The sequence below is a fragment of the Notothenia rossii genome (genome assembly GCF_949606895.1).
Source record: "Notothenia rossii genome assembly, chromosome: 11".
Lineage (NCBI taxonomy): Eukaryota > Metazoa > Chordata > Actinopteri > Perciformes > Nototheniidae > Notothenia > Notothenia rossii.
The window spans coordinates 41,818,773-41,845,879 of NC_136910.1; the positions used below are offsets into that span (position 1 = coordinate 41,818,773).

Sequence of the window (27,107 nt, forward strand, 5' to 3'; positions counted from 1 at the left end):
CCAGGGTATGCCACCCCTCAAATTCTCCTGCCACCCTCTTGCCACCTGTGACGAAGATAACTTTGACAAAGTTATCTTCGTCACAATTGACGGCGTCAGGCCTTGTATATTGCACATGTGTTTTTATTTTGAAAAGTGTTCCCCCTCCCGGTCTTTCTGTTACTCCTGATTATGTTCACCTGGTACCCTGTGTTGTCTCCCCCCCCCCCCCCCAGCTGTGTCTAATTGCTCCCCCCTCACCTGTGTCTAATTGCTGATTAGTGGGTGTGTATTTAGGCTCTGTTTCCCTGTCTGTTAGGAGGCTGGTAGTGTGTGGGAGATCCTTGTGGCTGGTGACTGTGCTCACGTGAACAGCAGATTGAGGCTGTGTCATATGTTTGTGAGTAATAAATGCCCACACCGGGTTGTATTTTGGACATTCTGCCTCTGCCTCCTTGCTTGGTCGGGCCGCTCAATTGTCAGCTTCACACCACCCCATGAATATTTTTCTAGATCTAGGTTTCCTACTGAAAATGTACACACCGTCTCCCCCTTGTGTTGAAGTTTTAACTGATCATATTCACTGCACTGACTTTTCAAGTCTGAAGAGTTTCTCCATTGACTTCCATGTTAAACATTTAATGAATTATGGGATATATCTCGGGAATTATGAAAGTTATGAATGAGAAAAGTAATAGCAATCGATTCCCGACCGAGCTGAACGTTTTGATGTTGGAACGGAGTTTCTGCGATGTTCAATGTGGGAGAAGAAGAGGGACAAAATAACCCGGCGGAATAAGAATAAATAATGCGTGCGTAGAAGAACAAGTAGATAAGTAAACAAGGTAAATATTAAAACATGTTTATATAAAAGATAGAAACAATCAAAGTTATATTCATGATCTACGTATAAAGCTGAAATGTGTAATAGATACATTTACACAATGAAAAAGTTAATGATTAAGTGAAATATTAAAAGAAGAAGTAGCTTGACTGTCGTCACATATTTGACTAACCATGGTGTGATAGCTGCTGAATTAGCATTCACACAATTACTCAAAAACATAATAAATAGGAATGGCTGTGATGTCATGGGTATAGGCCTATTTCCAAACTTAAACTGAGTAAGGACGTGAGTAGGATATCAAAGACAGTCCGAGTAACACTGTGTGTGTATAGTGTCCACTGTCCAGCAAATCCGTCCCTCTGCTCTTCACTTTCAATTCATCACAGTAGCCAGATGGAGGAGATGGAGGGGAGGGGTAACCCATGCATGTTCAGGATTATATAGAGAGAGTGTGCGCACTGAGCGGCAGCAGCAACAGTTTCTCTGCAACACAAAGTTGGCTCCACAGAAAAGTTTAAATGGCAAAATACAAGCCCAAACCCTGGCTGGTGTGCTGCTTCATCTCGGCTGGTTTACTTTGCGCGGTTGCTCTGGTGTGTCTGTGCGTAGTCTCTCGGACAAAGGCGGACAAAGAGTGTCCGCGCGGCAGCTTCACGCGCGCTGCTGTGGCTGCAGACTCGCGACAGTGCTCCGAGATTGGCAGGTAAATCCCGTTTTGTTCAATAGTAAGAAACCACCAATGGTGAGTTTGATCAGAGTTTGGCTTAACACTCTGTATCTTTGTATCTAAAAGCTTCATATTAAAGAGTGAATGTCTGTTTTGGGGGGAAATTGGCAGAGGTACAAGAAGTAGCACTTAGATATTGTAGTTGAGTAGGCTACAAGTAGAGTAGGAATACTCTGTTACAAGTAAAAGTTCTCCGTTCAAAATGTTACTTAAGTAAAAGGACAAAAGTATTACCATCAAAATGTAAAGTATAGGCTTACCAAAAGTACCAATTATGCAGATGTACCCATTTCAGAATAATATATCGTATGTTTTGATTATAGTTATTGATGTATTAAAATATGTGAATGAAATAGGTGAAAGTATGGCTATTTTGAATGACTTTGTATGCTGCAGGGTAGCTTGTGAATTTACTCCAGGTGTAACTAAAGTCTTATTCAAGTGTTATATTTCACATTATTAATCCAAATCTACAAAGTAACTAAAGGTACTAAATAGCGTAGTACAAGATAGAAGTAAAAAGTAACAAGTCACTCAAAAGTGTATACTTAAGTACAGAACTTGAGTACATTTACTAAGTTACTGTACACCACTGGAGATTGGAAGTTTAAAAAGTTGTTGTTCTTCGATGTATTCCCATCACATGTATCTATATTTAGAGTTTAGTTACTCAGAACCCTGCATGATATCAGACTGCACCTCCCTACTCCTGCAGCAGTTGAGATAAAAAGCTGAACTGAGTAATGGGATAAGCAGTTTAAGAGATTTGACAGGCTCTGTTTGAGGAATAGAGATAATGCCTGCAGAAATGTCAGCAGACAAGCCATGATACTCCTCACCTCTTGTTGATTTATTTCCTGAACCCTGTTGAATGTGAACATACCAGAAAATCAGATCTCGTAGCCCACAACATGATGTCACATTTTGTAATGAGGAAATTCATTTTTAATTTGATGCACTCCTTAATATGTTCAGTGAGCCACAACGTGGATGCCATTAATCTGTCACCATGATAACTCCAAATGCAGAACAAAGGTGAACGTTTCTTTTCAAACAGGAATGTGCATGAAGCTCTTCCTGCTTTTGAATTCAGTTGCAGAGATGTTTTTCTTCCTATCCTTAAGTATATTTCCGAATTCACACCAGAGACAATGAATGTTCCTCTAATGAGTGACTTCTGAGGGCACTCTTTTTCTTCTCTCCAACTATCTCATTTGCATAACACATTCTTCAGAGAGAGAAACCGTTGTGCAGCAGTTGCAGTACAACAGAGTCTCTCTAATCTTTATTCTTTCTAAACCCACGTTTTACTCACATATATAACAGCTCAGATTTGACTAAATGAAATATAAAAAACTAAGATATCTCTAAATTAGTGTGTCTTTATCCACAGAGTATACAGCCATTTGGTCATCTTTGTCTTGCATATTGTCATATCCTATTCAAAACATTAATCAGTTTATGCTTATCTACTAAAGACATAAACAAGTATAAACTAGTTCTGTCTACAATGTTCACATTAGTCTCCTTTAAGTGGACTTTTCCTATTAGATTTGAGTTTATCTTTCTACCTCCTGTGACCTTGTCCACTGTTGAACCAATCAAACTACATGGCAATCATTTCTTGTCCCTCAGTTGACCAACAAAAGACCCATTCACTCTTTTGGAGACGTTTCAGAGTTTTACATGCTTGGTTATATAATTCAGTTTGATGAAGAATTTTTTTTTTATTTGTAAGTAACATTTATTCATAAAACGCTTTTCACAGACAGTCACAAAGTGCTTGACAAAACATTAAAACATCATAGGAATGATAAAATAATAAATGACTATAGGCCACGTTAAAAAGTGCTAAGTGATATGGCCCACAGTTGAATAGTTTAAAAGAAAGAAAAAAATGCCCCAGCATGAATGGCGTCTTCTTGGTATGTTGCCTCAACAACATCTGGCATCAGAACATGGTTTAAACTTGCCTTTTGGCAGCTCAGTCATTCTTTGAATCCCTGAAGCAATAAACCTTGAGTCTAGAGTTTTGCAATCATTCAAAGAAAAAAAAAATGCACCCTGTGTCTGTGTGTGGGCAATTATGTAGTGCGTGGTCGTGTTGGTGAAAGTGTGGTGACATGAATTCAGTAAAATGATATGTTTTCCAGTAACATTCTACAGCAAGGTGGATCGGCAGTAGATGGCGCCATTGCTGCTCTTCTGTGCACGTCTGTGATCAATCCACAGAGCATGGGGATCGGAGGAGGATCTATATTCACCATAAGAAACAAAAAAGGTAAGTTTCTCATTCATTAAGGTGACCTCAAATGATAAAGGTTGATTCAGCTCATGAGTTCTTATCTTTTCTCAGGCAACGTTAAAGTGTACAACTTCAGAGAAACTGTCCCAAAGTCTTTCAAAACAAACCTGTTAGACGACTGTCCCACCTCATTCGGACTGACAACAGGTAGGCAGAATTGTCCATCAGTGTATAGTAATGCACCTTCCCTACCCATGCTTCCTCTTATAGTCATAGCAGAATCATCCCTCTAACTCTGTTCATGTTTTACGAATGGATTATTTGGCTTATTTTCAACATCCTCACCATTTTTTCCTTTTGAGATGTCCTCTAAATAGTGAACACTAATCCAAACACATTCAAACACAACAAATAGATTTGAGAGAAACACATCTTAAGTATCTTAAGTCGCTTACATATTTTTAACATCACCAGCAGCGTCTCTTATTGCTGAGGTTAAATGTTGTTTTCTAGCGTTAAACATTTTAAACATGGAAATGTATTTATTAAGTTACAGTTTTTCTCGATTGCTAACACACATTTTTTTTTAATTGCTCAGTTTCTCAGAACACTAAACATAATTCACAAAACCACACACCCAAAGTGCAAAACACTTAATTCCTCCTGCTAAATGAAGAATTGCACTCAAAACTACATAAACACTTACCAAATGCAAACTTTAGCACCAAATATAACACACTTCATTCATAATACTAGATGGTTTGACCACCCAACTACACACTGCTGAGCAAAATCTAAAGCACTTCATCTGTTATGGGCTATGCTCTGTACATAGAGGTTTCTGCAGAGAAAGATTGCTTGAGTATACAGAAATACAGTAAGTGAAGAAATACAAATGAGTTGTTGAAAAAAATCAAATTTTATTCAAAATGAACATTGTGCAACATGCATCTCAGTTCATAGTTACTATGCTTTGGATCTCTCTAAGTGTGATGCATTGTTTGCCAAAACCCAGTTTGTAACTACTGCTTCCTGTGCCTCATTGGAAATGCTTAGCCTTCCACCTGCACCTCTTTGTTTCTCAGTCCTTTGGATAAACAACAAAGATATAGTGGTTGGTCAGTGTCTGTGTTGCATAGAGGTAAGTTTACCACAGTACATTGTGCAGGATTGTTGTACAGTTATAGTATGCAACATGCCAACAACTCAATTACAGTAATGAAGTAAATACGTTTATCACAACAGATATAAGCACTGATATATCATGAATTATGCAGAGCTAAAAACTGGTAACTAACCTGTTTTCAAGTCTAAGTGTCCGGATTACAGAGACGACAGCAAATCGGCTTGGATTAGGCTGAACCCTCTGTCCAGCCTCTCTCATCGTCAAATCATGGTTGATAACATTTCATTTCATTAGAGAGTATTCCTTTTGTCCACGTCCTCTCCCTCCCAGTAGCGTGGCGTGGGGAAAAAATGAGGGGAAGCCAATAATACGTCCTTTCTTTTGGGGTGGGGGGGGGGGGGTGTGGTGGTCAATGTAATAACGTAACCAGATGAGTGATTACAGCGCCCGGTATCATTTTACACACATTTGTATCATACAGATGCAGGACTTACACACGCCTGTTATCTGACCGATAGGTCCGCACGCACTCTCCAGCCGAAACTCTAATAACCATTCATTCACAAACTAAATCAGGAGACCTTTAACGTTTTACGTCCGGTTCGCTCCTTTGTTCCTCGCTGTAAACGACTCCAGTTTGGGCATTGGCCTATCATCAGATTGTATTTGTTGTTGCTGCTGCAGCGGAAGTTTAGTCCAATTATTTTTGATTAAATACTCCAAATCTCCACCCTCCATAATTGCACTTGCTTCAGTTGCTTGCTACTTTCTAACGGCGGTGTAAGTGGTGCAGTGACGCTATCTATCTTCTATCGATTAGATTTATCATTCGAAAATTATAAATGTAGGGTAGACATGTGGATATTATCCGACTGAACAAAACGTGCATTTACCTAACATGTTCGTTTTCCACTGACCTTTTTTCGAGCTATTTTCCAAAATCCTAAGGAGAAATCACATTGCTTTTTTGTCGAGGGAAACCGAGTGCAGCTTACTTCCGCTTTTTGGGACGCGTCACTGCACCACTAAATTGATGCAATTTGATTGGATTGTGAGGCAAGGGAAGCCAGCCGCCTCTGGCTTCCCTTGGCATGGCCCTGACCAATCACAGGTTGGCAGGGACATGAAGTGAGCCTCATCTGATTGGTCAATCCCTCCATTTTTTTTCACCAAGGGAAGCAAATTTCGGCTGGCTTCCTCTCGCAACAGAGTGCAATCTACTGTTTCACCATAACATCTAGAGGGGCGCTGTTTCAATATTTGTAAAATACTCAATGAGAATGGGGGAGAGACGGGCCGGCAGCAACACACAACAATGAATTTCCGAAACTAAACGAAGTGTTTTTATTTATTTATTAAAATTATAACTACAATCCGAAAAACAGGGGAAGCCTGGCTTCCCTTGGCCTCCAGGAGAAAACGCCACTGCTCCCTCCAGCTCTACCTCTACCTCCTCCTCTCACTCCCAGCCCAGCTCTTCCTCTTCCTCTTGCTTCCATGTTGGCTTCCATTGTTGCTGTAAGAAAGTACTCACCTGTGGTATTTTTATAGTGCTAACATCCTGATTGATGAGCCAACAATTATGCTATCAGGTGTTTGGTCAGGTGGAACGTGTTTCTTGATGATTGGTCCATGTTTGAGGCGTTTTGAATATCAGTGTTTTAAACCTGCTAACATGTGACATTATGTCAGATTCCTGTGTCTTACGTGGAGAAACGTGTGCAGTGGTTTGCAAAAAGTGTCGTGTTGATTTGCAAATTGTGTGAAAAGCTGAAAACGTGTTTAGAGTTTTGGAGATTTGAGCCGATGTTTTGCTCTTTGAGTGTCAGTTAAAATAATTGTGCTTTATGTATAATTTTTGTGTGTTAGCAATCGAGAAAAACTGTAAACCAAATGTTTTCTTTATTGCTTTATTTTTCACGTCAGTCCCACTTTTTTTTTATCATTGTTTTTTCCCATCATTGGTTTCATGCAGCTTTATTGTTTTGCACCTTGCAGGCAGCCAGTGGATCGGTGTTCCTGGAGAGCTGCGGGCCTATGAAGAAGTTCACAAACAGTACGGGAAGCTGCCTTGGTCCAAGCTGTTTGAACCAACAATCAAACTGGCCAGAGAGGGCTTCCCTTTGCCGGCTTATCTGGGAAAACTTCTGCAACACCCTATTGTGAAAGGTCACGTGGAAAAATCATCTATCTGGTACAAGGTCTAGAGCTTTTCCAAAAATTAGAATATCTACTTACTGATGATCATAAAGGTTTTAGGGCACTGACAAACTAGCACTAAGCTTTTACTCATCAGTGCAGAAATCCTGGAGCTTTCCTGGAGTCTTTCAAATCCCTTTTTTAACTGATGGTTTATAGCGTTTAAGTTTCAGGATTTCATCATGCATAATAGTTTCACCCAGTCCACACGCTCATTTGAACACTTTTTGCATTGGTGAACATGATTGTTGTGTTCTACAGGCACATTTTTGTTCTTAGCATAACATTTCAGGAGCAGGACCTGGAGATAAAAGCAGTGCTCACCTTCTTTTAGAAATGTTTGTTTGAAATGTGGGTTTTCCTTAGCAAAAGAGGGAGACGTGTTTTAAAAAGCCTGAATGGACATGAATTCCTCTCTGCCTCTGCAAAAGCTTGCACAAAAATGCAGAAACAACTTCCCGCAGGACATTTGAGATTATTTATTGATGAGTGTGCAAAAAATACGTTTGATTAAATATAAATTGCATGAAATGATTGTCACTATTAGTTAACAAAGAAGACCAGAAAGGTCACAAATTACACAGATGACGAAGTGCAGCATTACCTAAATTGTAATTGCTCTAATATGTTCTGACTTGTGCTTTTACATCAATACTCTTTTCCAGTGACATTTTCTGCGACACAAACAGAACCGTTCTGCGCACAGGAGACAACCTCACGTTTCCTAAACTTGCAGATACAATGGAAACAATTGCAAAGCAAGGGGCAAAGGCTTTTTACTCTGGCAAGATAGGACAAGACTTAATCCAAGACATAGAGGCTGCAGGTTGGTGCAATTTCATTTGGATGGGGTCTACACTTAAATGGGCAGAACAATACATCTAATGTCAACCTGAAAATGAAAGATTTCAAGCTGTTTGTACATGTTTCTCCTAGGTGGGACTATGACGATGGAGGATCTGACGTCCTTCCAGGTGCGGGTGGAGGATGCATGGACAGTTTCTCTGGGAAGCACCAAGATGCACCTCCCTCCACCTCCTTTTGGGGGCCCCCTGCTGGCCTTCATACTCAAACTCATGCAAGGTTTCATGTATCATGATAACTTTCCTGCAATTCTTTAAACTGACACACTGTAGTGTAGCAGCTGCATGACAGTCTAGCATTTTGGCTCTATACTCTGAATAATAAAAAAATAGTAAAGCATAATAGTTTTAAAATGTGTTATTTTGTGTTTTTTCACAGGGTTTCCCTTCAATCAAAACTCCCTGAATGTTGACCAGAAGATTCAGATGTACCATCGCTACATAGAAGCAGCTAAATTTGCTAATGGACAAAAGAGGAACATCAACGATCCCTATTTTAATGACAAAAAGGTTTGATTTTGTTTTCGTTATTCTTAAAGCAAAAGACTATCTCAAGGATTCAAGATTCAAGGGTTTTATTGTCATATGCACAGTAGCTACAATGTAGCTATGGCAATGAAAATATTGAGTCCCAAGCTCCTCCAATAATGCAACATATTATATAGGACATAAGACAAATACAAAACATAAAAATAAAAATAGTACAAAATGAAACAGAGTACAATAGATTAGAACAAAAATAGTGCAGGTTATGTTGCAAGAGCAGTGTGCAAGTAGTGCAGATGAAGTTAACTATATACATGCCAGCAGGGGCAGATCTAGACAAATATTCATGGGGTGGCAAGAGGGTGGCAGGAGAATTTCAGGGGTGGCATCCCCTGGCAGAAGTATATGCTGATTTAATCGCAGTCATATCAATCAATGTTAACTTGGAAAGCCACAATATTGATATTTTAACTCAATAACAGTAGGTGACATTATTGTGGCACATCAGTAAAGCCTTAAATATAAATATATAAGGTGGCACACGTAATTGAATGAATTTTAACTGAATTAGTTGGTTTAACATATTTGGCGTACCAAATGCGCAGACTGCTGCAATAAGTACATTAATTAACTGTCTCATCGATGTGTGTCTGTATGAATATGATAATATTAACAATCATTGTATTATTCCTATCAGCTGTCAATCACTGTTATGATTCACATATTCAGTGTTATTATTAAATAAACTATATTTTTCGGAGGAGTTAATGATGAATGTTCCTCAAGATGCTTGCTCACCCTCCTTCAAATTTGAAAGACCAGTAATTGCTATCATAATTCAAAAGAATCAAAGGAACAGTTCAGCGCCCCACAACTTCATTGCAAACAGTTACAACCTTGATTTTACATCAGAAAGAACAAACATTAAAGAAGTGACTAACTGCATCAGTTAGGGTTAAAAAAACGTGTATTCAGCTAAAACATACATCGCTGCAGTTATTATCCAGTGGAATGCCCGTACCTACTGGCCTAGTTAAATCAAAGTAGTTACTTTTTTTTGGCTGGGCAGTGAAGTTTTACACAGTCTGATTTCACTTTTTCAGGACTTGAAACTGTTTTTTTGGGGCCGACCACCACAAAGAAAAAACATATATTTACACATGTAAGGTCATCTTCTTAAACAGTTTATTATTCTCATCGACTCATCCGTGAGCAGAGCATCAAGTTGGCATGTCTATAACAGCTGAATGTGGCGATTACCATCTTGATCAGCAACAAAACGCCACACAAACTTATTAAGATTTAAAGCTATGGTGCGTTTTGATTCAATGCTCAGTACAGCCAAACTTGACAGGCTCTTCTCTGTCATAGTAGACCACAAACAGTTGCGGCGCCAGAGTATTTGTGTTGGGTAATCTATGGTAGGGCTAACCCATACATTGGTGGGGCTCAAGTCAGTATTTGCAATGTAATTAAATACACGCTCCCCTTGACAGTGAAACGCCACGCGTGAGGTTTAGATTATTTCCCTGTCTCAATCCAAATGCAACTGTATGAAATAAAAAGGCACATTTCTCTTGTAGTAAATAAAAAGGGCGACCTGGAGCCAATCCTGCAATTTCCCCACAGGTGAAAGAGTTGAAAACCCAACTCCTGCAGGGGGGTCTGGGGGGATTCTCCCCCAGGAGATTTTTTGAAATACTAACATCAAATACACATTCTGGTGCTCTCTTGAGAAGAAAAATAAATAAATATATATTACTACACAACGTATTTAAAAAAATGAATGCCATTTTAGTTTTTTGTTACTTTGTTCTGAAAGCTGAACCTGCGGCTCCTCGCAGAGAGGAGAGGGAAGAGGCTGTGTGAATTACTTTACATTGTGGATAAGGGTGGATAGCCCCCATTGTTCTGTGTGTCAAAATGAAAGACAGCCCACACACCTATCAATCATCAAACCGTGGGGTCTTATAGTTGTACCGATGTATATAGAGCTGTACTATAGCAAAAGTATTCTCCGTCGGGACTTCCTGCAACAACACCGCGCCGTTATCGTGATTCTGATTGGCAAGAAGATATTATCAAAGATGTTCTATTGAGAAGACGATCACTACGTGACAAAAGTGTTCAAAACCGTTTCTAGTCTTCGGTATTTCCAGACAAGTGGCTACTGAAATCAATCTTACTAACTGCTGTCTGTGCAATTTACTCCGCGAGTTGGCAGACTTTATTCTGCTTACTTTAACATCATTGTTCATGGTGGGGCTAAGCCATTTATTGGTATGGCTGTAGCCTACCCCAGCCATACCCTGACCGCAAATACCTAATTCCTTCTGTCTACTTGTATCCGAAATGCTTCTCGTTTTGCGCTGTCCTCCCGTTCAAATGAAATCGCCGCCAATCAGATTTCCAAGCTCGCGCCAGGGGGGGGAGGGGTTACAAGGCTCGCGTCTTGTGCTGCATTCACTTGCACTCGGACATTAGAGATTTTCTCTCATAAATGTCCGATGAGCCACAACTTTTCTTTCAAAAACAAAGGTGCCAAATGGGGTGGCAGCTGGGGTGGCAAGGCATTTTTCTGAGGTGGCAGCTGCCACCCCGTGCCACCCCGTAGAACCGCCACTGCATGCCAGAAAAATGAATAAATACAATAAGCTAAATGATGCAGAGAATGTTGAAAGTGACCAAATAAATGCAGGATTCTATGTACATGTAAATAGTTATGCCGTCTCAGGTAGACTCAAAATATTAGTTCTACACAATCAATAATATAATCAATCCATTTATACAATGTTGAATGGCCCAAAATTATAATAAATAAAAGCAGGTTTATTAAAGAAAAAGCCTGAGTGGTTTGAGTTAAAGTTTGGAAATACACTTTTTTAACAGTTTAATGAGAAGATTGACAACACTTTCAACCGTAAAAGGTATCAATCTTCTCATCTAACACTTAATAGTAATAATAATAACTTGAATTTATATAGCCCCTTTCATAACCTCAAGGTTGCTTTACAGGCAGGAAAATGTCAAAACTGTAGAAATAAAGATACTTTCTATATAGTTGATTTGTGTCTGCCTGGTGACCTTGTATGTCAAACCCCCTTTCTTCTCCCTAAGCTTTCTGTTTCTATGTACATGGCAAGATACATTTTAAAGGTCACCTGTTGTGCAAAATCCACTTTTTAATGTCTTTGCTACATAAACATGTGTCCCCTCTGCGTTAAGAGGTTCTGAAAGTTTCAGGAAAAAAGATTCTCTCTCTTTTTGTCCTGATCCATTTATATAAAAACCTGTCTGAAAATGAGCTGATGAGATTTGGCCACTTTATGATGTCAAAATGATTTTTGGGTTGTGCAACCATTAGCAAATAACCAACCAAGGTAACACCCACCCACCTTCTCAACTGAATCTCTTAGAGAACTATTGCGCAAATAACCACAAAAACATTTTTCAAAAAAGTCCCCCACCCCAGCTTTTTCCAGTTTCATTATGATGTTTTTCTTTCAGAGTGCAGTTCATTTGATCCAAGACTCCTTCATCAATAGCATCAATGACCGGATTTTTTCCAACCTGACCCATGAGAACTCATACTACAACAATACCAAGCCGTCCCGGGATAATGTCGGGACGACACACGTTTCTGTCCTGGATGAAGAAGGACTGGCTGTCTCTGCCACCAGCACCATAAACCAAGTGTAAACACAAAGCCTGTTATTTCTACTTTGTCTACTTTATATTATTTCAAATGGCTAAGTCTATGGTGTTTTGTTTTGCAGTTTTGCAGGAGGTATTTACTCTCCGCGAACAGGCATCATCCTGAACAATGAGCTGTTGGACTTCTGTAGCAGAGCGGACACAGTGAGGGCAGGTAAAGTCACATAAACGAGGACTTTCGATTGCAATTTCAATCTTTCAGTCTGATATGGAGTGTGATTGTTGTTGCAGGTGAACAGCCTCCTTCCTCAATGACTCCGGTAATACTGGAATCAAAGTCTGGAGGACTTTTTGTGATTGGTGGATCGGGAGGAAGCTTGATAACCTCAGCAGTGGCCTTGGTAATTTTGATTAACCTGTTTGCAAATTGGTTAACAACTTCCTCATCTGTGTGCTTACATGGTTATTTGTTTAATCTTTGCAGTCTATGATAAACCACCTGTGGCTGGGGATGAATCTGAAAGACGCCATAGCTGCGCCTATAGTGTTTGTCGATTCCAAAAATAAAGTGAATTTTGAGCCCGGTTTTAACAAGGTGAGATACTAATGTGCTCCTCCTCACTGGCCATTGATTACATTTAGATTCACCAGACTGTGTCGTCTATCTAATGAAAAACATTTCATCTTATGTTATTAATGTATTCTGACAGAGATAGCCACAACATAATTGTACAAAGTCTGCTTCAATCTACCTGTAATCATCTTTGGAACCGAAGTGGGGAGGATAAGTGGTACTAATGTGTGTGTGTGTGTGTGTGTGTGTGTGTGTGTGTGTGTGTGTGTGTGTGTGTGTGTGTGTGTGTGTGTGTGTGTGTGTGTGTGTGTGTGTGTGTGTGTGTGTGTGTGTGTGTGTGTGTGTGTGTGTGTGTGTGTGTGTGTGTGTGTGTGTGTGTGTGTGTGTGTGTGTGTGTGTGTGTGTGTGTGTGTGTGTGTGTGTGTGTGTGTGTGTGTGTGTGTGTGTGTGTGTGTGTTCTCAGTCAGTGATAGAGGGCCTTACCACTCTTGGACACACATCTGGGAACTCGAACTTCTTCCTAAATGTAGTCAATGCTCTGGAAAAGGAGAATGGATGTATTACCGCTGTATCAGACCTCAGGAAGGACGGGAGGTCAGCAGGATACTGAACAAAGAAGACCACGAGAAAGCACCTTCCTGTAAATATCTGCACTAAAGATTGACTCAACCTTTAAGTCACCTATTATGCAAAATCCACTTGTTCATGTCTTTTATACATCAACATGTGTCCCCTCTGTGTAAAGAGATTCTGAAAGTTTCAGGAAAAAAGATTCGATCACTTTTTCTCCTGATCCATTTGTATAAAAACCTGTCTGAAAATGAGCTGATCAGATTTTGGCCACTTTATGATGTCATAACGATTTTTTGGCTTATGTAACCATTAGCCAATCACCAACCAAGGTACAGTATAATAGGGGACCTTTAAAATGCATACTTCACCCCCAAAACATTGACCATCTGTGTATAAAATACTCACACTATGTTGAATTCTTAAAGAAAACTTTTCTTTTCTCACAGAATCCAAAAACGGACAAAACTTTTGATGACTTGAAGTCAATTGGATGATTAATCCTTATTGTTAAACACTTCTTTATATGCAGTGCTTAAAATGTCCTAGTATGTGAAAATGCATGCTTCTGAGAATGTAATTAGACGTGTGAAAGATTGTAAGCAGATGTGGTGAAATATTTTTGCTCCTCATTTACCTCAATAACTCCTTTTTCTAATGCCTTGTTACTGTGCCAGTACAAGGTAACACGGGGTGAGTTAATGGGTATTTAAGAGGTGAAGTATTCCTTTAAAAACAAAAGTGTGCCTTCAACAAAATGTGATCCCTTTAACCCTTGGTTCTCAGGCTCTTCAGTGATGACCTAAATAATCAATCAAGAAACTATTAATGATGTCACTGGTGTCGCCATTGTCATACTACTTAAAAGAGGCCCTATTATGCTTCTCTGGTTTTTCCCTTTCCTGGTGTGTGTTATACTGTAGATTTGTGTTCATGTAAATGGTCTGCAAAGGCTACAAATCCAAATGTCCCTTTCCAGAGGCAGTTTCTCTCTCACACGTTGACAATGAGCATAATATATCCTCTTTAAATGACTTGGACTGACACAATACACCGTGATTCCTCGTACGTGTAAACCTACCTGGTAATAAACCTGTTTCTGATTCTGATTCTGATGAACTGCTGATATACTGCTGAGATCTGCTATGAAGCTCTATGGGATTAAACAGTATATTGCAGCAGCAGTCCATAAAGACAACTGTGTTAAAAAGAAAAGTGTTTTAAAAAATGTTTAGAGAACAAATTTCATAATTATCAGACAATGTTTTATTTCCTCACTGAACTTTGTAGGATTTTTTTATTGAGACATGTGATCCTTTTTAAGTGACTTCTGAATTACTCTGACCTTAAAATTGTGAGACTGTGAAACAACATTATTTCCTGGGCGTATTGTGACCTTTTTTTAAAGCGAAGAAAATGCTGTAGAATTTCATTAAACAAAAAAAAAAAAAAAATATATATATATATATATATTTCACAGTTAACATTATCTAAAGAAAAATACTTTATTTTCATACCAACAACATGTTGTTTTCTGTGTTTTAATATCTGAAAATGTTATGTATAATAGTAACACACTTTTTTACAATTATCATCTGTGAATATTTGTGATTTCACAATAAAGAAAAATCTGAACAAAGATGAGTGAATAGAGGTTTCTCAATACTCAAATTTCCCCTCCTTGACTCCTCGACTCCTCGGTTCTCCGGTAGTGACCCGGAAATGAATTTCAGCGCACCATTTTGAAGGACATCTCATTTCTCTAAATGCACTTCGAGGACCGAGCATCGAGCATCGAGGAGGCTCTCTGGAGGAGCTCTAACCGAGGAGACACTGATGCATCCTCCACGGCTCCTCCACGGATGCATTTCCGGGAACGGTGGAGGCGTGACGCACGGCCGGACTTATCTCAGCCAATGACAGCTCTGCATGCATCCCTTGGATATTATTTTAGTAGCTGCTTTCATCGCAACGCAATGTTTACAGTGAGAACAGCTGTGAGGTCCGTGCAGAAAGCAGAGCAGTGTGTAAAATATATATCACTCAGTATAACAGGCCTACTACATTACTTTCTGTATTTATATGCTGTAGTTTAGTAGATATTTACAAACAAAGAGTCAATATTTTTCTAAGACCATTTAGTGCTTCACATAATAAAATACACAATGGCTGTAGCCTGATTATGCTTTAGGAGCAGGTGTGTGTGGTACAGTGTGTAGGTGTGTGTGTGGTACAGTGTGTGTGTGTTGTACAGTGCGTAGATGCACCGGACAGACGGGTCTCAGTTGGTTTGTTGTCCTATGCTTACTTTTAATACTTGTACAACTTTTGGCCCGTAATTTCAATTCCCCATTTCAGCGACCAGAGAGAGAGGGTGGGGGGGGGGATATATCCAGTCTCTGATTGTGTTTGTTATTATGAGAGTGCTCTCACACTCTTGTTTGATTCTGAAATTGTATATATTTATATAAATATATGTGTGTGTGTATATGTCCGCATATGTAGCCTGTTATTGTCTCATTATACCGCCCTGTCAATGAATTAAAAGTAAATATATATAAGTGGTCATGAACACATCTGTCCATCAGAGTGCTGCTGTGCCTCCTGTCATCATTAATGGACGTCTGTTTAAAATGACCGCTCAGAGGAGAGGAGTTCTCATTTCTCTAACCGCCTGCTGCTTCCACTCCTCTCTCCTCGGTTCCCATCAGTACTCCGCTCGCATCTCCTGTGGGTGGCACCAAGTCTCGAGGAGAGGAGTCGAGAATAGGAGTCGAGGAGGGGAAATTTGAGTATTGAGAAACCTCTATTGTCACCAGGGGCCTCATGTATAACGCCGTGCGTAGGATTCACGTGGGAAGGTTGCTTACTTAGTAGAAATCCGAAAAATAGGTACATACCATCGTACACATAGATATATATAAACACTAGATGGCTGAAGGGGGAGTCGCCAGCGTAGCTCACCGGCGGCCATCTTACCACAGTCAACAGCTACTACTAAAGCTGTTGTAAGGTGAGTGATCTGCACAAAAATACTCTTAACTCGCTGAAATCTTAACTGATTTACAAACGGTGTGTTTTATTATAAACGTTATTAGCATGGCTATGATACAGGAGACAACAAGACATGTTGAAAAAAACAAGTTAATGATTATAATTATAAATATGCAGTATCATAACTACATCTTTGATGTTTATAACAAACCAAACCGTTTGAAAATTGAGCAATCTATGGTTATTTCAATAGTGCACCATAGACATAATGTTATGAGTGAGCGAGCTGCCTGTGGCAAGATGGCCGCCATGTGGCAACGTCGGTCTCCATTGGCCAGCAGCGCGGGTGAGTCATCTAGTGTTTATATATATCTATGATCGTACATACATTTTCCGCCACTTTCCGATTCACCAAACATTGCGTACCGGCGAGGAGAGTGCGTATGGCACTTCCTACGCCGGTTTCCCTTTATAAATCACAACCGACTCGAAATGCTTCACGTAAAGGCCCAGATACACCGGCCCGAAATCGGCAGTAAATGGGAGTCGGGCCGAACATGAGCGTGGGCACGCCCTATTTGGAGTGGTGTGCGCCGCACCGTCGGGTCTTTTCTGCCGACCTGACGCCTTTTCTTGCCGATTCAACATGTTGAATCGGCAATCGGCATGTTGGAACACCACCAGAAGTCGGACAAAGGGATAACACTGATTGGCTGTTCAGCTAGCATATCAGTGCATAAGAAGCGTTAACGGAAGTGAGGGAGGTAAACAAATGATTTAAAATGGAAGATGGAACACACACGAACGGCTATTTCACCTCATCGGTTTATAGAGCTCCTGTTCTTTTTATGTTTTCAATGGACGAGAGTGAAAATGGAAAGAAAAACGCAATTTGTTGTTTGTTTATATCACGGAGTCTGTTCTTCTTCTCTGTCTTCCGGTTGTTCCGGTTGTTGCCTCTTTTGCATGATGAATACACACTACCGCCGCCTGCTGGTAAGGAGAGTTATTGCCACTTACGCATGCGCAGTTCATACGTGCTCGGCTCGGATTTGCGGTGTGTTCCAGTGCGCGAAGTCGGGAAATACGCAGGAGAGTCCGGCGATGCAACAGTTGGTTTCGGCGTCGGCGACTTCTCAGGTGACTGGCCGGTGTATCTGGGCCTTAACGGCCATATTTGCCTATAAATAGTCAAAGAAACGCCCTTTCTTTCATTCATTCATTTTAACTGACTGCATGGAGAAGATCGGAGGAAATGACGACAGGACAGCTAAAAAAAACATCTCACACCGTGTCAGATTTTGGTTATTTTTGGGAGGTCGAGATAAATCATATTGTTTGGTGGATGCAGTTTGAACCAGAGTAGCAGCATGGAGGTCGGATCGTCACCAAAATAAATAAATAAGTGGTCCGAAAAAGGTTAATGACAAAAAAAATACACATAGCCTTCCTCAGGCAGTGTGTTTGTACCGGGGACAGGAGACCCCCCCTTGATGAGAAACTGTAATAAATGATCGGGGGTGGAGTCATGACGACTGGATCTGAATTATGTTTTTGTATTTGGTGGTTTGTGTCCCAGCTGTCGATCGGCTGTGCGCAGCGCACTGCAGCGTGCATCTCAACCCCCCCCCCCCCCCCCCCCCTCCGCATCAACTCTATATCCACCAGTTAAAGGAAATACAACTATGTGTTGTGTTATATTAGCTGTACAATTTACCACATATGGTGCTCTTAGTTTCCATACGTCCTGTGCAGGGGCAGATCTAGACAAATATTCATGGGGTGGCAAGAGGGTGGCAGGAGAATTTCAGGGGTGGCATCCCCTGGCAGAAGTACAGGACTGTCTCAGAAAATTAGAATATTGTGATAAAGTTCTTTATTTTCTGTAATGCAATTAAAAAAACAAAAATGTCATACATTCTGGATTCATTACAAATCAACTGAAATATTGCAAGCCTTTTATTATTTTAATATTGCTGATTGTGGCATACAGCTTAAGAAAACTCAAATATCCTATCTCTAAATATTAGAATATCATGAAAAAGTATACTAGTAGGGTGTTCAACGAATCACTTGAATCGTCTAATTAACTCGAAACACCTGCAAGGGTTTCCTGAGCCTTGAAAAACACTCAGCTTGGTTCAGTAAACTAAATCACAAGTATGGGGAAGACTGCTGATCTGACTGCTGTCCAGAGGACCGTCATTGACACCCTCCATCAGGAGGGTAAGACACAAAAAGAAATTTCTCAAAGAGCAAGCTGTTCACAGAGTGCAGTTTCAAAGCACATCCACAAAAAGTCTGTTGGAAGGGGGAAATGTGGCAGGAAACGCTGCACAACCAAGAGAGATGACCGCAGCCTTAACAGCATTGTGAAGAAGAGTCGCTTCCAGAATTTGGGGGAGCTTCAAAGACAGTGGACTGAAGCTGGAGTCCAGGTATCAAAAGTCACTGTTCACAGACGTGTCCGGGAAATGGGCTACAATAGCCGTATTCCCATGGTCAAGCCACTTCTGAACTCAAGACAACGGAAGAGGCGTCTGACTTGGGCTAAGGAAAAGAAGCACTGGACAGTTGCACAGTGGTCCAAAGTCCTCTTTTCAGACGAAAGCAAGTTTTGTATTTCATTTGGAAGTCAAGGCGCCAGAGTCTGGAGAAAGGCTGGAGAGGAGCAAAATCCAAGTTGCTTGAAATCCAGTGTGAAGTTCCCACAGTCAGCGATGGTTTGGGGAGCCATGTCAGCTGCTGGTGTTGGTCCACTGTGTTTCATCAAGCCCAGAGTAAATGCAGCTGTGTACCAAGAGATTTTAGAGCACTACATGCTTCCGTCTGCTGAAAAGCTCTATGGAGATGAGGAATTCATTTTCCAGCATGATCTGGCACCTGCCCACAGTGCCAAAACCACCAGTAACTGGTGTACTGACCATGGCATTACTGTCCTCGATTGGCCTGCAAATTCCCCTGACCTGAACCCCATAGAGAATATGTGGGGTATTGTGAAGAAGAAGCTGAAAGACACCAGACCCAACAATGCTAATGAGCTAAAGGCCGCTATTGAAGCATCCTGGGCATCCATAACACCTCAGCAATGCCACAGGCTGATTGCCTCCATGCCACGCCGCATTGATGCAGTAATCCGTGCAAAAGGATTCCCAACCAAGTACTGAGTGCATTAATGGACATTTTCAAATGTTTGATTGTGTTTTGCTGTTATAAATCTTTTTTTTTTACTTGGTCTGAGGAACTATTCTAATTTTTTGAGATAGGATTTTTGAGTTTTCTTAAGCTGTATGCCATAATCAGCAATATTAAAATAATAAAAGGCTTGCAATATTTCAGTTGATTTGTAATGAATCCAGAATGTATGACATTTTTGTTTTTTTAATTGCATTACAGAAAATAAAGAACTTTATCACAATATTCTAATTTTCTGAGACAGTCCTGTATATGCTGATTTAATCGCAGTCATATCAATCAATGTTAACTTGGAAAGCCACAATATTGATATTTTAACTCAATAACATTAGGTGACATTATTGTGGCACATCAGTAAAGCCTTAAATATAAATATATAAGGTGGCACACGTAATTGAATGAATTTTAACTGAATTAGTTGGTTTAACATATTTGGCGTACCAAATGCGCAGACTGCTGCAATAAGTACATTAATTAACTGTCTCATCGATGTGTGTCTGTATGAATATGATAATATTAACAATCATTGTATTATTCCTATCAGCTGTCAATCACTGTTATGATTCACATATTCAGTGTTATTATTAAATAAACTATATTTTTCGGAGGAGTTAATGATGAATGTTCCTCAAGATGCTTGCTCACCCTCCTTCAAATTTGAAAGACCAGTAATTGCTATCATAATTCAAAAGAATCAAAGGAACAGTTCAGCGCCCCACAACTTCATTGCAAACAGTTACAACCTTGATTTTACATCAGAAAGAACAAACATTAAAGAAGTGACTAACTGCATCAGTTAGGGTTAAAAAAAACGTGTATTCAGCTAAAACATACATCGCTGCAGTTATTATCCAGTGGAATGCCCGTACCTACTGGCCAAGTTAAATCAAAGTAGTTACTTTTTTTTGGCTGGGCAGTGAAGTTTTACACAGTCTGATTTCACTTTTTCAGGACTTGAAACTGTTTTTTTGGGGCCGACCACCACAAAGAAAAAAACATATATTTACACATGTAAGGTCATCTTCTTAAACAGTTTATTATTCTCATCGACTCATCCGTGAGCAGAGCATCAAGTTGGCATGTCTATAACAGCTGAATGTGGCGATTACCATCTTGATCAGCAACAAAACGCCACACAAACTTATTAAGATTTAAAGCTATGGTGCTTTTTGATTCAATGCTCAGTACAGCCAAACTTGACAGGCTCTTCTCTGTCATAGTAGACCACAAACAGTTGCGGCGCCAGAGTATTTGTGTTGGGTAATCTATGGTAGGGCTAACCCATACACTGGTGGGGCTCAAGTCAGTATTTGCAATGTAATTAAATACACGCTCCCCTTGACAGTGAAACGCCACGCGTGAGGTTTAGATTATTTCCCTGTCTCAATCCAAATGCAACTGTATGAAATAAAAAGGCACATTTGTCTTGTAGTAAATAAAAAGGGCGACCTGGAGCCAATCCTGCAATTTCCCCACAGGTGAAAGAGTTGAAAACCCAACTCCTACAGGGGGGTCTGGGGGGATTCTCCCCCAGGAGATTTTTTGAAATACTAACATCAAATACACATTCTGGTGCTCTCTTGAGAAGAAAAATAAATAAATATATATTACTACACAACGTATTTAAAAAAATGAATGCCATTTTAGTTTTTTGTTACTTTGTTCTGAAAGCTGAACCTGCGGCTCCTCGCAGAGAGGAGAGGGAAGAGGCTGTGTGAATTACTTTACATTGTGGATAAGGGTGGATAGCCCCCATTGTTCTGTGTGTCAAAATGAAAGACAGCCCACACACCTATCAATCATCAAACCGTGGGGTCTTATAGTTGTACCGATGTATATAGAGCTGTACTATAGCAAAAGTATTCTCCGTCGGGACTTCCTGCAACAACACCGCGCCGTTATCGTGATTCTGATTGGCAAGAAGATATTATCAAAGATGTTCTATTGAGAAGACGATCACTACGTGACAAAAGTGTTCAAAACCGTTTCTAGTCTTCGGTATTTCCAGACAAGTGGCTACTGAAATCAATCTTACTAACTTCTGTCTGTGCAATTTACTCCGCGAGTTGGCAGACTTTATTCTGCTTACTTTAACATCATTGTTCATGGTGGGGCTAAGCCATTTATTGGTATGGCTGTAGCCTACCCCAGCCATAGAGCTCCTGCGGATGATGTCACATATGCTGGTCACGTGACGAGAAACGAAGGGGGCAGCCATTTTGGCAGTAATCGCGTCAGTAAATTCATTGGCAGGCACTGGCAGACTGTCGAGGATGGTGGATAACTGCTGTGCACCAGGTTGCACAAATAGGCGTGGGAAGAAGAAAGGTGTATCTTATTATCGCATTCCAAAAGACGCGGAGAGGAGGGAAAAGTGGATCGCAGCGATTAAAAGAGCCAGGAGCCGTCTGAACAAGACTGAAAGATGGGACCCCCCGGCCGTTTGCTTTCGCTTATGCAGTGATCACTTCATATCAGGTGGGTGAAGGAATACAGTACAATGCTACAAAAAGTTTTCAAAAAGCAAAAATACAAACTAGTTTCAGACGCACTGCAGTAGCTATCCAAGCTAATAAACAAACATGCTAACGTGACACTGCCGTAGCTAGACAAGCTAATAAACAAACAATGCTAACGTGACACTGCCTATCAAACTGGAATAATTTAATACTTACCCTTGCAGTGATGATGCCGAAGTTTTTGGATGTAAGACTCCACAGTTGAATGTTGTTTACGAAGCCGGACTGACACCATTTGTAAGCCTCCAAGCTTTTGTAAGCTCTGAGGGAGTCTCCTGAGTACACTGATGGAAAGCTTACAAGATAGCTGTGGATGTCCGCGTAGCGCAAGTCGGGTACATCGTCTTCAGAGCAGGAGGTTATGCTCTTGAAAAGCACACCGGGTGCATTATATGGGTCGCTTATATTTAATCTTTCTAATTTTGTACTATAAAGCCGAATTTCACTTGAATTAAAATGAGATGTATACTCGCACGGTAGGAAAACGCTGGCGCCGGTCGTCATGTTTACTGCCAAAATGGTGGCTGATAACCAAAAGTCACGTGACCGCAGGAGCTCTATACCCTGACCGCAAATACCTAATTCCTTCTGTCTACTTGTATCCGAAATGCTTCTCGTTTTGCGCTGTCCTCCCGTTCAAATGAAATCGCCGCCAATCAGATTTCCAAGCTCGCGCCAGGGGGGGGAGGGGTTACAAGGCTCGCGTCTTGTGCTGCATTCACTTGCACTCGGACATTAGAGATTTTCTCTCATAAATGTCCGATGAGCCACAACTTTTCTTTCAAAAACAAAGGTGCCAAATGGGGTGGCAGCTGGGGTGGCAAGGCATTTTTCTGAGGTGGCAGCTGCCACCCCGTGCCACCCCGTAGAACCGCCACTGGTCCTGTGATTTACGAGCGACTTATCAAGTATTGGCAAACGGCATAAAACACGATTAAACATGTATTAAACATATATGCTCGTATCTACAACCTATAGAAATGCAAAACGGCGTCAGTTTAGACGTCATTCTGTCCTCCTGCTTACCGCATCATTTATGAGAAAGCATTTCATAACATTAACACAACATATTCGAGGTGGTTTTAAATAACATATCCGTATTTATTTATTTCTCCCAGTTATGTTTTTGTGTGCACTGAGGAGTCTCAAACAGGCGTTTGTTAAATCATTTAAAGATTGGCTTTAATCAATGTTTGAAAATGAATTAATCATATATGATAAATGAGAGGTAACATTTTATTTATGGTATTATTTCCACATATTTCTCTCCATTCTTCCTTCTGCCAACGGTGTCGCAGTTTCTCGTCTCTCCCGTTTTTGTGCATAGTGCGTACGCATGGGTTAGAGTTTGCGTGGAGGACCGCACGTTTTCCCCTCAAGTTAGTATTTTATAAATCGCAAACATTGCGTAGCAACTGCTGTACGCCATTTTTTGAGCGTATATCCCTTATATAGCCCCAGATGTGCTTTTCAACCAAAGACTTTATTCTGAGTATAGTATGATCAGCAATAATCTGTGTCATGTTTTCCTGTTTCCTTTGTTTCAGAGCAGCAATTTAGCTGTGAGACAAAGGAAGCAGTAATGAGATACATTTCAGGAGAGAGACCTATGAATTAGTAATGATTTCTTAAGTGGATTCTGCTCCGTTTTCCTTTGAGGCACTAGATGTGAGTTATGAGAACATGCACATTTGAGTCTGTGTGAAGCCCCACTTTCTTTGTTGTATGACAAATGAGTTAATGTGGATAAGTTGTGACTTCATCGCTTCTTGAAATGACCCTCTTTGTATAAAAAACTTTGATTTAAACAACACTATGCCGAAATGATCTTTCACTTAAAGCCTGAGCAGTTATATAATCCGGTGTTGACTCTGGCTTGTTTTTGAAATTTTTAGTTAGTCACACAGTCCCTTGATGTAGCAGATTTTTCTCAGGAGGTATGCTTTTAGATGCCATGAAAGTGTCATGCAAGGCAGTGCTTTAAATTAAGACCACATAGCCATTGACACACTAACCTGTTAGTGCCTCAAGGGGAAAGTAAATTGTTTGAGTTGCATAATCTCAAAAGTTCATTATGACTATGTGGGAGTCAGATTATGCTTAATTGGGCCTTCAAGGAAAATTGTTGTGTGACTTGATCATTTTTGCATTTATCATCTCCTAAATAATAATGAAAACCTCAGCAGGTGGTGCAAGTCACACATTTAAAAAAGTAATTGCAGTTTTCAGGGCCAATACGCATATCATTTAAAGAAGCCCTATTACACTTTTTGGGTTTGGCTCCCTTTCCTCCCAATCAGCGATCAGGGGCGTTCACTCCCCAGCGAACCCTATCACTTTCGTGGTTATTCCCAAAAGTCAATCATAGCTCCAGGGTTCACGTCAAGCTGTAACCACTCCCCTTCAGACCGACCTCCATCAATCCCTTCATGCCTCCACCACCACCACCACCAGTGTCTAGACCCGAGGGGGATTTTTATCGGCTTGTTTTTCCCCTGCCGAATGATACTATCGCACAACCGGGTCTAATCGCCAAACACCATTACATTCATCTGTGTATTCTTGGCAATAAATACTATCGTTACATCAAAACAACTCCGATCGAAATATAGGTTGTTGTGCATGTAAACGGTCTGCAAAGGCTAACATCCATGTGTTCCCTCCAGAGGGAGTTTCTCTCCAACACAATCCCCCCCTGCCTGAAACCCCTCCATTGGTCTCCTTTGTTTACCTGTTTACCTTCTTATATGTAGTCTTACATTAGAGTAATACTTATTTTAAGTCGCTTTGGAAAAAAAGTTAACTAAATGAAATGTAATGTAGTCTAACCTGGTTGTTCGTACTTGATATAAAAAGTTATTCTCACTATGGAGCCAAAACAGGAGTAATGTGGTCCCTTTTCCGTGCTCTGGTCAATACATTTTGAATCAGCTGAAGCAACTTAACTGACTTTTTGGCACACCCTGATAATAGAGAGTTACAATAAGCTAGCCTTGAAGTAACAAATGCATGGACTAGTTTCTCTGCAGCGTTTTGAGGCAAGATATGCCTGGTATGTGATTTTGTAAATACATTTAGCACACAACTACAATCATAACATCTTTAGAAAATGAAATTATTTCATGATTTTCATGACTGTGATATTTTGTTTTCTTTGATAAATGCGGGGTTTAAGCGCATAACAACTCTGCCCCTGCAATCAAGATTTCTCTCTCAGCTGGATGTGCTACTGTATCTGACAAACTTCTGAAGATTTTTGAGAAGAGAGGAGGACAGATAGGCCAGCGTCTGAACTGTATTATGTCAAACATGACTCAAGTAAGAATTAATTTTAAGGAAATTATACACATATAGTGTACACATTTCATTGAGCAAAACAGATTATTTATTTTCTTATTCCCCTTCACTTAGGTTGATGATGTCGATTTAGGGCGGGAATGTCTTCTCAAGGGGCTGTGTGTGCACCTCAATGAGGGCCCAGAAGATCTGCTGAGAGAGATTGTGGTCGGTAGAAGTAATATTTGACCTTTTGATTTTTTTGTTGGGCTTTAAAATATGTATTTATTGAAACACCACATAGTACGTATGTGAACATCCCTGTTTTTTGTTTAATAGCCAGACTACACTGAAAAGCTAGAGGGCTTTTAATTTAAAACGGATACAGGAAATGAAACATTTTTTATCAGGTCAGACAGGAGTATATCAGATAACAAGGAGGCTTAAAAGTACTGAAATCTGACCAAATGTACTTGTTAAACACAGGGACTTAGTAATGGGTACAGTATATATATGAATTGATTTGTTAGATCTCACTCTGTTCCTTTTGTAACTGTGCACGCAGGCAGAAGATGAAGACGCCATTCTACGGTCCACTCAGGGGATTACAGTGGGATTTTATATTGTCAAACACAATTCCACCATGAGGCCAGAGGACAGATAAGGCCAGAGGACAGATGAGACCAGAGGACAGATTGTCCTGGAAGACCAACAGGTACTAACTGATGTGGACAACATTGCATTAGCTGCTACAATGCTGTTTGGACTAATGTATGCAATGAACCCGAATTACCCCCCTAAACTGAAGTGCACGTTCAAAGTGCTCCAGCAAATGTTAATGGAGCTAGAAGGCAACATGCTCTCCAAGAAAGCCCAAGCGTTTAAAAACAAACTATTTGAGTGAGCTGTTGCCATGGACCATTGTGCACTTTTACAGCATTCATACTGGACTTTCATCGATACAACTGTCTTGCACTTCCTTTGCTCATGCTTTTTGCTTGATTTGCATGTTTCAGAAATGTGGGTTTTTCCTGGGGTCATGTGTTTTCAGAATGTACTAATTGCGCTTTTTATTTGTAATACTTTCTTTAGTGCATATGTGGTGAGAAACCAGGCCATTATTATACTTTAATGTATTTTTCCAAAGCAATGCCATTGCTTTTTTGTATTAAAGTGCCCTTTCATATTAGCAGGTTACGATTTAAATAATGGATTTGCAAGAACATTTCCTTTTTTCGGCTAGGCGTTGACATTTTCTGTTAATTATTTACTATGAATGAGTTACAAAAAGAAGCCTTTCTTTGCCATTTTGCACAATAAACCTTTATTTTGGTCTGGAGAATAGTTTCCTTTAAGCTTCTTTGCTGTGTTCTAACACAATAATGTATATGTACATGCATCACAAACATTTTCTATTTATATTATTTCTTTATTTTCAATGTATTTGTTAATTCTCCTGGAGCTGCATGATGGAGAAACCAAAAGCTCATCTGGATGTGTGGTGGTTGTTAATATTGTTTTATTTTTTGAGAAAAATACATGAATGTTGTTCAAAGAAATGTGTTTGTCTATATTGACTTTGTTTTAAAATGTTATGACACATGCTGTAGATATTAGAGATTAGGATGCATCCTGTTGAAGAATGTATGAAATGCCTCTATTCACATGATATAAATAATCTTACCCTTGAGCACTAGGTAGATTAAACAGAAAACTATAGCATGTAGTTTAAACAAAACATTCATGTGGCTCTGTACAAATGAAATATACTGAGTATATTAAAAGCCTAAAATGAACATTAAAAAAATCATGTTGGTTAAACATAGGGTAAATGAATATACCAAATATTTACA

The 27,107-nt window shown here is 40.0% G+C and overlaps 1 protein-coding gene and 1 long non-coding RNA gene across 2 annotated transcripts; both read left to right on the forward strand.

The window, feature by feature from the left end:
- Window positions 1–1,182: 1,182 nt before the first annotated feature.
- On the forward strand, window positions 1,183–14,909 carry ggt5b (gamma-glutamyltransferase 5b). Its single transcript, XM_079659149.1, has 12 exons — window positions 1,183–1,529; window positions 3,707–3,834; window positions 3,910–4,005; window positions 6,923–7,118; window positions 7,789–7,949; window positions 8,060–8,206; window positions 8,366–8,496; window positions 11,980–12,167; window positions 12,249–12,340; window positions 12,418–12,527; window positions 12,611–12,721; window positions 13,164–14,909. Exons 1-12 carry the CDS (start codon window positions 1,345–1,347, stop codon window positions 13,308–13,310), a joined length of 1,692 nt encoding a protein of 563 aa, XP_079515275.1. The 5' UTR covers window positions 1,183–1,344; the 3' UTR covers window positions 13,311–14,909.
- Window positions 14,910–20,583: 5,674 nt separating this feature from the next.
- LOC307024770 lies at window positions 20,584–27,049 on the forward strand. The gene is made up of 3 exons (XR_013803988.1): window positions 20,584–25,296; window positions 25,390–25,482; window positions 25,820–27,049. It is a non-coding gene; the product is annotated as an uncharacterized lncRNA (long non-coding RNA).
- Window positions 27,050–27,107: the final 58 nt, after the last annotated feature.

Coding starts and splice junctions, on each gene's coding strand:
- ggt5b (XM_079659149.1), top strand. CDS start 1,345: ATGGCAAAATACAAGCCCAAACCCTGGCTGGTGTGCTGCTTCATCTCG. Junction 7,950..8,059: donor CCAAGACATAGAGGCTGCAG/GTTGGTGCAATT, acceptor TGTTTCTCCTAG/GTGGGACTATGACGATGGAG. Junction 12,722..13,163: donor TTGAGCCCGGTTTTAACAAG/GTGAGATACTAA, acceptor GTGTGTTCTCAG/TCAGTGATAGAGGGCCTTAC.